Here is an 11,101-nt window from a genome sequence, read left to right as displayed (position 1 = left end):
ATACATACATATATATATATATATATATATATATATATATATACATATATATATATATATATATATATATATATATATATATATATATATGTTTATATATATTTATATATGTATTTATATATATGCATATATATATATATATATATATATATATATATATATATACATACATACATACATACAAGAACGTCTCTCTCGGCACAGTTCCAAAACTTGAACTCAAATTTTCATTTGTTGGAAAGTAATAACTCTGTACCAGAATGTCAGAAGGAATTCTAACCCTGTTATTTAGTCAAAATAGGTTTATATTCACGTGGTAAAAATGTCCAATTTACAGTACAGAACAGAATTTGCAACTATATACAAATACGTCCAATATCATCCTTTTCGGACGTTAAATTGTGTAAATTTGAAGTCTATTCGTGTGACTTTTTATTTTATTGAAATTTTACAATACATTTGTTTATGTCTGAACAGTGACACATAAGGATAAAAATTAAAACGATAAGAAAAGAGTTTCGAAGATATTATTAGCTTACATATTTTAGTACTAACTCACAATCAAAATATTTCATACAAAAAAGGACAATACTGTATTTATCAAATACATAGCAAACTAGGTAGTAAATTAGACATTATTTTCTTGAATGAATTTTTTAAAATTTTTTTGTACTCGTTAAAAAGATGAATTAATCCACATTATAAAAACTTGTCCTCTATAAACCTTTCAAAACTACATAAAAATAGAGGACTTTGTATGTGGTGTTTTAATAAAGTATACTATCGTAAGTTCCTTTTAAGTTCCAAAGTTTTTTAAATTCGTTTTTTTAAAGTTATTTTTAAGTTCCTTTTCTTAAAGTTCCTTTCAAGTTACTTTTGTAAAAGTTCCTTTCAATTTCCTTTTCTATAAGTTCTTATTAAGTAACTTCTAAAAGTTCTTTTCAAGTTCCTTCTCTAAAGGTTCCTTTTTAGTAACTTTCCTAAAAGTTAGTTTTTAGTAACTTTTCTGGAAGTTCCTTTTAAATTCCGTTTCTAAAATGTTCCTTAACTAAATATAGTTCTTCCCCATTATCTATAAGTTAGTTTTTAGTAACTTTTCTAGAAGTTCCTTTTAAGTTCCGTTTGTTAAAGTTCCTTTACTAAATATAGTTCTTCCCCATTATCTATTAAATCTAAGGAATAATGAAGCTTTGCACAGAGCAAGACTCGATGGCGTTTTCGTCCACACCTCGCCGGACTCTGAAATAGCCCTCTTCCCCCCACGAGTCGCCCCACGAGTTCTTGATGATCCAGAACTTCTCTCCTGTCGTATTGTCCACGCCATAGCCAACGGCGAGCACTGCGTGGTCGGTTTCCTGAAGAAGGGGGAGAAGGGGGGGGGGTGTAATTAATAAAGTATATATTAGAGATGGCTCAGAATTTTGAATTGGCATGTATGAATTGTCTGTCTGTATAGATTGCCTTACCTTGTGTAAGACCCGGGCTCTTGCCTTTGGGCACCCCAGAAAAGAATATAATTTGAATTGGAGAGTGTTATATATGTATAAATGAACTTGTATTGTGAATAGGGGCATGTATGAACAACTGGCTCCAGAAATTGGATGCCAAGGGCGCCTACGCAACAGCCGATTCCAAATTATGAGTCGAAACTGGGCAATTAATAAGAGAGGAAGGAGGGTCTTAGTAGAGAGAGTGAGTAATAAGTGTCTTGCAATTACATTTGTTGCTAAACGAACTGCTAAAATCCATGGTCGAATAATATTTCTTAGTTTCAATTAAAACTACAAGAAGGGTGAGAGGGTCTTGGGGGTACCGACTAACACTTATTCAGCGAATATATCTTTAGTGTGATTTAACCAACTAAATATGTGGTTGAATGAAGTTAATAAATGTTGTCTATCGCATTTTTTCTTCGTAAGAACAAGATTCAAGATAGGATTAGTTAAGGTTTACTTTTTGGCTCTAGTGAGAAAAACAACACGAGACCAAGTCTCTTACCTCTGGATCAAATCGACATAACTCAATTTATTCACTTAAGACTTACCTCGAAGGGCATGAATTCATTAGGTATTCCGGTGTTGTGATAGATGCCGCCGGCGTAGTTGACAAGATCCCAGGTCATCATAAGTGCAACGGCTATGGGTCCATTGTTCACCAGCGCTTCCATCATTTCCACCTCGTTGGTTCCGCCGTAGTATCCACCAATGTATTCGTAATCACTAACGTAAGTTCGAGGGCAGGAGGGGTCAGTGTCGCATTGTTCGTCCTTGAAGAGATAAATGATTAAGTTAATATTGTTTTCATTATTATTTAAACATGAATATGGAATAATAAAAAAAAAAGTCATTGCTTACTTTAAGGGCAGCTTTTCTGGCCCTATATTGTAGGGGAACCCTACTCTCTACAGGACCTTTACAGTTATTTTAAGGTATGCATTGCATTCCAAGGCATTCATTATTTCAGACTGCATATTGCTCGTTTATTGTCAAATCCCCATTATTGAAGCACTGATAAAGTTTTATAGGCAGAATATGTCAGTTTTCTAGACGAAATCGTTTTGATCATTCAAAGAATACCTTTCTTAACTGATAGATACAAAAAATATTACATACCCTTGCTGTGTAGGGATTGCACTCTTCTGCAACTACACCTTGTTCAAAGGGGTGACGACCACCCGATAGGAAGTTGAATCCTCCGTCACACCCTTGACCAATCGTGGTACATGTCATTACATCCTGTAGGCAATGAAGACTTTGAGGAGAGAGACAAGATTCGAAGGAGTTTCCCATATAAGCATGATGCTATAATTTATGCCCAAGGGCTCCAACAGGGAAAATAGCTCAGCGAGGAAAGGAAATAAGGATATAAATAAACTACAAGAGGGGTAATGAACAATCAAGATAAAATATTTCAAGAACAGTAATAACATTAAAACAAGTTTTCCATATATAAACTATAAAAACTTCAATTCCTCAAGCAAGAGAAATAGCCTACCCCATTTAGGGTTCAATACCTGCGTAGAGAATATATCTTGGCGCTGGTTCTTCGTAACGACCCTAAGTCTCGCTTCCAGCATTCCCATTGACCCAAAAGCGTAACAGGAGCCACAGCTTGCTTGATCCCTCACAGGAGACACGTAGTTCACCCCGTCGACGTTGCGCCAGTCGAATTCCAACGGCAAGAGGTCGAGCTTGGCCCTCTGTTCGTTTGTGATGGGAGCTGGACGCGGGAAGCTTTTCCTGGTGGCTGGCGCGCCCCCAGCTCGCTTGTACATTTCCTCTATTGTATATCTGATGAAAAGGACAAAGAAACCCTTAGTAGAAGCTGTGTAAGTGACTGCTCAAAATCTGTCAGTTCCCCTCTATAACTAAAATGATTATGTAGTGTAGTGATCAGTCTTCAAGTAACTACTTAATAAACAAATTAAATTTTTGTCATAATCTAGATTTAAACTGATAAAAAAAGGCACATTAGCCTGCCTTAAAGTATAAAACTTCAGACTTTATGTACTATGAATATCTCATGATGCCAGTTTAATCATAATTTACATTATTTACAAACATTGACTTTGTAAGCTATGAAACGAGCACGATAAAAATGCTAAAAATATAAAAATTACTACTTCTGTTCACGGATATTTGAAATAGAAAAAAAAAATAGTTTAGACTAAAAAATCTATTTTATAATGTAATCTCGAGCAATCACCGCAAAAAACATAAGAAAATGTCTAACTGGTTTTCATTATAAATTATTACGAAATATAAGAATAGGTGAAAAATTACATTTGAAAGAGGAACATCACACAGCGAACTCACTTTTCGTGCTCGGGATAGGCTTTAGCCCACCAAGATTTTTGGGAAGAATTGATCTTCTCAATTTGTTTGGGGTCATTCTTGTAAAATCCCTGCTGCAGAGAGGAAGGTTTCCTGATAGCCGTGGTCCTTGGAGGTACCTGATCCGTGAAAGACATCACGTATTAATGTGCTCTTTTCCTAACGAGAATAACTGCCTAGGTCTATATCCAAAGTCCACCGTAATAACGATACCTTGTCAACTATATAATTTCCTCTGATGATGCTTGTTAATTAAGTTCTTCGCGAGTCATCTTTAAAAACAAATTTGTGAAATATATAATGCAAATTTAATGTTTATCCCCTTAGTGGTAAATATATTGTGTGATTGATCCCTATGATCTTAATCCTTACCGGCAGACGTTTTCTGTGTTGAGAAACAAGCCCAGTCTCGTCAACTCAGTATAATTCCCCCTAATAAAACTCGTTGATCAAGTTTTTCGTGAGAGTCATCTTTAAAATTTGTGAAATATATAATTTCTGTATCCTAAGTGGTAAACAGCTTGTGACATTGATCCCTCAAGATCTCATTCCTTACCGCAGTCGCCTTCTGTCCAGAGAAACAAGCCCAGTTTCTGTTGGTGGAGTCGTGAGACCACCCGTTCATGGTTTGATCACAGTAAGAGACAGACTGTCCAGGGTATTGGGAGTACTTGAAGTATGCGAAATATGAGCGCTCATTGATTCGCACCTGTAAAGAAATAAGAAAACGAAGAGATGTTGTGAGATGGTACCGGTCATGTTGACACTCATTTTTCCTTTTTGGACTATCTTTTATTTTTCAGAAGTGTTCCATCAATATTTATTCCCTTTGGAATTTATTGCAGGGTTTACTTTAAAGGTCTAAAGGTCGCTCACGAATGGCAGAGACAAGGGGCAGTGGCAGTGCCTATAAAAAAATGACCATATATATGGTCAGCATCCAAGCCCCCTCTCCATCAAGCTAGGACCAGGGAGAGACAGGCAATGGCTACTGATGACTCAACAGGTAGACCTATAGGCTGCTCCAAACCCCATCCCTAGCTCACGAGTACGGTGAGGTTGCAAACACCACATGGAACTAACGAGCTTGAGCGGTCTCGAACCACTGTCCAACAGATTGCGAGTCAGGGATGTTTTCTAATAGGCTACTACAACCTATAGAACTACATGTTATGAAATATTTACAAACTCATTACTTTATTCCAATCTTTTCCAGTTAAGTTTGATGGTAAAATATCTATATCAAAACTCTAATATTTAGCCATTTTACTTTGCCCTTTTCCAGGGTAAAATAGATTATGTTTACATTATGAATTATTTATTCCAATCTTTTCCAGTTAAGTTTGCTGGAAAAGTCTCTATAACAAAATCTTAGGTTTAACACCATTTTAGTTTGCCCTTTTCCAGAGCATATTACAGTAGATTATTTTTACAATATAAGTCAAGGCTATAAACTATTACATCTAACAAATAGAAACTTGCCTCAAATCCCTCATCGTACATGAGCGTCCACGTCCCTTGATTTCCGAACTCATCCGTGACGGTATTCGGATATTCCAGGGTAAACGTCGAGGTGTGGACGATCTCGCCCAAGGTATCACAGTTTAGGGTGTGGTCGTGAACTCTATCGGTCTCGGAGAACGTCCAAGTTCCCCGGATTTCCTCATACAAGCAGTGGATTGGCAGATCTGCCAAAACAGCCGCCAAGAAACCCGTGAGAAGGAACACGCGCACCTGCTCAAAATGAGGAAATTGCTGTATTATTATTATTATTATTATTATTATTATTATTATTATTACTACTACTTGCTAAGCTACAATCCTAGTCGGAAAAGCAGGATGTTATAAGCCCAGGGGACCCAGCAGGGAAAATACCCCAGTGAGGAAAGGAAACAAGGAAAAAATAAAATATTTTAAGAAGAGTAACATTAAAATAAATATTTCCTATATATACTATAAAAACTTTAACATAACAAGAAGAGAAGAAGATAGCTGTGTTCAACAGCTATAATTAAATAATCTCTCTGTTTATGATAGTTAACAGTTTTAGAGATTTTTATTATTAAAAGTAAAGATCTTGGATTGTCGAGATATTAAGCTCAACTGTCCATTTTTTAAAATTAAGAAACGGCAGTTATATCTGATGTATCTTTCGTTTATTTTTTAGTTTCATTATCAGTTTTTACCCTTTTCCGGTCTAATTAAAAGAAAATTCACATGGGAGTTTTTATGAAAAAAAATACACACACGCATTACTGTATAAATAGATAAATAATATTCAGATAGATATATTCACTGATAGAAAGATGAGGATATATACAGTATATATATATATATATATATATATATATATATATATATATATATATATATATATATATATATATATATATATATATATGAACATATATCACAAGCACACGTGATTTTAATTAATGTAAATATCACCCACGAATTGCATTTAATACCGAATTCTATCTTGGGAATACATATCCACTTGGAATTCATTTTATGGTAACAGCTTCTGGCCGGGTGGTGATTCGAACCACCACCTGTACGGCTAGAAACCATGCTGGCAGGGACCCTACCGACTCAGCTATCAAGCTGAGTCGGTAGGGTCCCTGCCAGCATGGTTTCTAGCCGTACAGGTGGTGGTTCGAATCACCACCCGGCCAGAAGCTGTTACCATAAAATGAATTCCAAGTGGATATGTATTCCCAAGATAGAATTCGGTATTAAATGCAATTCGTGGGTGATATTTACATTTATATATATATATATATATATATATATATATTTATATATATATATATATATATATATATATATATATATATATACTGTATATACTGTATGTATATATACTGTATATATGTATATATACAGTATATATATATGTATGTATATATACAGTGTGTGTGTATGTGTTTAAACAAGTATATAAAGACACACACATATATATGTTTGTGTGTATGTGTTTAAACATCCGTATATAAAAACACACATATAGAGTATATATATATATATATATATATATATATATATATATATATATATATACAGTATATACACACAGTATGAATATGTGTGTATGCGCGCATTACGGTATAAATAGATAAGTAATATATAGATAGATATATTGACTGATAAAAATAAAGGGATAGATTGATAAGAGGAGATATATATATATATATATATATATATATATATATATATATATATATATATATATATATATATGTGTGTGTGTGTGTGTGTGTGTGTGTGCGCTTGTGTATATGTTCATACATGCGCATATATATACATACATACATACATGTACACTATTAAAAACACCGTGATTTTAATCGGAAATTCTTCGTAAAAATATAAAATTCTCATCTGTATTTCAGTATTACAGGCAACCGTAATTTTTACCCTATTTTGATATTATATTTTACGGGTTGGTGCCTGGCAAATTTTATTCAAGGATTTTCACCGTTTTTTACGGAAAAATTTTAACAGTGTATATACAGTATACTGTATATATATATATATATATATATATATATATATATATATATATATATATATATATATATATATATATATATATGTGTGTGTGTGTGTGTGTGTGTCTGTGTCTGTGCTACTTTTTATTTTTTATTCGATTTTACAATGAAGTCCTTTTGTGTTGTTCAACATCATTTGTTACTACTAATACTAAATCTGTTTTCCGTTTATCCTGATATTTTTTTATTTAATTCATTTCAACATCGTAATTAACTATATCTTTATTCTTAACTAACTATAGAAAACGCTCAACTGAACTGGCAATTTTACCCGAAAATTAAAACTTTGTTGTAAAGATTAAAGACATTAAAAGCAGAACATTCATGGCAGATGGTGTTTAAAGGTTTAAAAGTTTAAAGGTCGCTCATGAATGGCATGGGCAAGGGACAGTGACATTGCCCTATAAAGCAGCGCCCAAGGCCACTCTCCACCCAAGCAGGACCATGGAGGGTCAGGAAATGGCTGCTGATGACTCAGCAGATAGACCTATAAGCTCCCCCAAACCCCCATCCTTAGCTCACAAGGATGGTGAGAATGCAGCGACCAAAGGAACTGACGAATTTGAGCAGGACTCGAACCCCAGTCGGGTACACCAGTTAGGGACGTTACCATTATTCCCTAAATATTGTCATTATATACATGAGAAATAATCCCTACAATATTCATATCCTCTGTGAAACTGCTCAGATTTCATAATATGCCAAAGGACAAATCTTTACACTCGTGATACCTCAAAAGTTTGTTATTGTTGATTTTAAGACCAGAGGAAGCCCCGACATTCCCCCCTGTTCTTTTCCTTACAATTGAAGACGTAAACAATTTATCTATATTCCAAGAACTGAAAACAAGAGTTTACCAAACAGGGGCCGAACCAACACTGGAAACCCACATAACTCATTTTCCCTGACACCATAATTATATTTAGTCAAGCTTTGGTCAATGTGCACTCTTAGGGTTTGTGATCAAAGCGGTTTTGGACACATTATTATTATTATTATTATTATTATTATTATTATTATTATTATTATTATTATTATTATTACGTACTTACTTACTTACTTACTTACTTACTAGGCTACAACCCTAGTTGGAAAAGCAGGATTTTATAAGTTCAAGGGCTCTAACAGGGAAAATAACCCAGTAAGGAAAGAAAATAAACTACTAGGGATGTTTAAGAATAACAACATTAAAATAAATCTTTCCTATATAAACTATGAAAACTTCAAAATAACAATAGGAAGAGAAATAAGATAGAATAGTGTGCCCGAGTGTACCCTCAAGCAAGAGACTTCTACCCTATGACAGTGGAAGACCATGGTACAAAGACTCTGGCACTGCCCAAGGCTCGAGAACAATGGTTTGATTTTGGGGTGTCCTTACCATAGCTAAAGAGTCTCTTCTACCCTTACCTAGGGGAAAGTAGCCACTGAACTATTACAGTGCAGCAGTTAACCCTTTGAGAGAAATATTTTTTTTTGGTAATATCAGTGTTGTTAGGTATGTGAGGACACAGGAGAATGTTTATAGAATAGTCCAGACTATTCGGTGTACGTGTAGGAAAAGGGAAAAAATGAGCCATAACCAGAGAGAGGGATCCAATGTAGTACTGTCTAGCCAGTCAAAGGACCCAATAATTCCCTAGCAGTAGTATCTCAACGGGAAGATGGTGCTCTGGCCAACCTACTACCTGAAATCATATACAGTACAGTATATATTCTTACTGTGATCATTTGGTAACATGAACCGTATAAATGATAAATAGCTCCTGACTTGTTACTTCAGTGTTTCTTTGCAACTTACTCATGTTCATTTTGCAATGTCTAGTAACTTTAGCCTTAAAGACTTATGCAAAGAAATAATTTTTTTCCAAATGAGTCCGAATCAGTCAGAATCACTGGACTGTCTTACAAAATAAGTAGAAGAAAAATCTGCTACCAATAAACTAAATAGTAAAGAACGATAACTCACCAACATATTGCCTAGTGTCGCTATTACTGGCAGTAATGTTTGAGGGCAACCTCTCTTTATTATTAATCTTCGAAATGGGGACGTGGGAAGCAAAGTGTGTCTTGATAAGCTCCACTGATGTTATCAGTTGGAAATTCTGTCTTTCCCCAGTGGGAAAAAAATGGGGTTTTTGTATCTTTTTTATATAGCTTTATAATCATCATTACCTCCGCCATCGAAGTTGGAAGGAGGTTATGTTTTACCACTTGTTTGTTTGTGAACACCTTCCTGGTCGCAATTTTAATCGAAGAGTAATGAAACTTGCAGGGATTAACTGTTACGTAAAAAGCTGGAAATAGTTAAATTTTGGAAGGTTACGGTCACGGTCAAGCAAAATGACCAATTCACGTAATCAGCCATAAGTTTGGACATCGTTATCACAGACTTTAAACTTAGTTTATATTTGAGTATATTAAAATCCGCACTAATTAATACATGTTAAGGTCAAGTCCAAGTTCATGTTCAAGCAAAAGGTAAAATTTCGGAAATTCCGGCCATCAACCATACGGCCACAATTTTAATCGTAAATGATTGAAATTTGCTGGGATTCTAAAGATGGAAATTTTTACATTTTGGAAGGTCACGGTCACGGTCAAGCAAAATGTCCGATTCACGTAATCAGCCATAAGATTGGGCATTGTTTTCACAGAGACTTCAATCTTGATTCACATTTGAGCGTATGAAAATCCACGCCAATTGATACACGTTAAGATCAAAGGTCAAGGTTGAGCAAAAGGTAAAAAAATAAGCTGCCGAGATGGAAGTCTGCGCTCTACTGAATGCCCCTGTAATTACTACTGTATACATTGCTAAATTGACTGTTTTAGTTTTATTCTGTACACTATTCTATCTTATTTCTCTTCCTCTTCTTTCTTTTACACGTTTATAGCTTAAGTACGAAAGATTTATTTTAATGTTGTTACTGTGCTTAAAATATTTTATTCTAATTGTTCATTGTTTCTCTTGTAGCTTATATATTTCCTCATTTCCTCACTGGGCTATTTTTCCCTGTTGGATTCTTTGGGCTTATAGCATCCTGCTTTTCCAACTACGTTTGTAGCTTAGCTAGCAATAATAGTAATGATAATTATCATCATCATCATCATCTCCTCCTACGCCTATTGACGCAAAGGGCCTCAGTTAGAGTTCGGCAGTCATCTCTATCTTGAGCTTTTAAATCAATACTTCTCCAATCGGTCTCTCCTACTGCGCGCTTCATAGTCCTCAGATATGTAGGTCTGGGTCTTCCAACTCTTATAGTGCCTTATAGAGCCCAGTTGAAAGTTTGATGAACTAATAATAATAATAATAATAATAATAATAATAATAATTGCGAAAAATGTTATCACATTAATCTACATACTCTTTTGACATCTTTGTGGAACGAGGTTCGATGTAACCCTTGCACGAAAGTCCATTTTGATATCAAAGAATGTAAGATATTATTTTTGTTAATTCACAAAGTTCAAGATCTCTATAACATTTTTGTATGAGCTTCAAATACATTGAAGACGAGCTCGTCACTTCTAAGTTCGTAATCTCTTTTGGCTTATTATTATTATTATTATTATTATTATTATTATTATTATTATTATTATTATTATTATTATTATTATTATTATTATTATTATTATTAATTCCATACCATAAAATTTGTAAGGAGACGCTACAGCGATATAAGTTAGGCAACAGAACTTTTCTTTGCCCCA

The 11,101-nt window shown here is 34.3% G+C and overlaps 1 protein-coding gene across 1 annotated transcript; it reads right to left on the bottom strand.

The window, feature by feature from the left end:
- Positions 1-511: 511 nt before the first annotated feature.
- On the bottom strand, positions 512-9,491 carry LOC137640171 (dipeptidyl peptidase 1-like). The gene is made up of 8 exons (XM_068372694.1): positions 9,354-9,491; positions 5,316-5,567; positions 4,390-4,542; positions 3,816-3,952; positions 3,014-3,290; positions 2,613-2,735; positions 2,045-2,266; positions 512-1,355 (listed from the first exon to the last, which is right to left on the bottom strand). The coding sequence occupies exons 1-8, from the start codon at positions 9,357-9,359 to the stop codon at positions 1,173-1,175; spliced, it is 1,353 nt and encodes a 450-aa protein (XP_068228795.1). The 5' UTR covers positions 9,360-9,491; the 3' UTR covers positions 512-1,172.
- Positions 9,492-11,101: the final 1,610 nt, after the last annotated feature.

The sequence above is a fragment of the Palaemon carinicauda genome, chromosome 4 (assembly GCF_036898095.1).
Source record: "Palaemon carinicauda isolate YSFRI2023 chromosome 4, ASM3689809v2, whole genome shotgun sequence".
Classification (NCBI taxonomy): Eukaryota; Metazoa; Arthropoda; class Malacostraca; order Decapoda; family Palaemonidae; genus Palaemon; species Palaemon carinicauda.
This window is presented reverse-complemented; position numbering and strand designations above follow the sequence as displayed.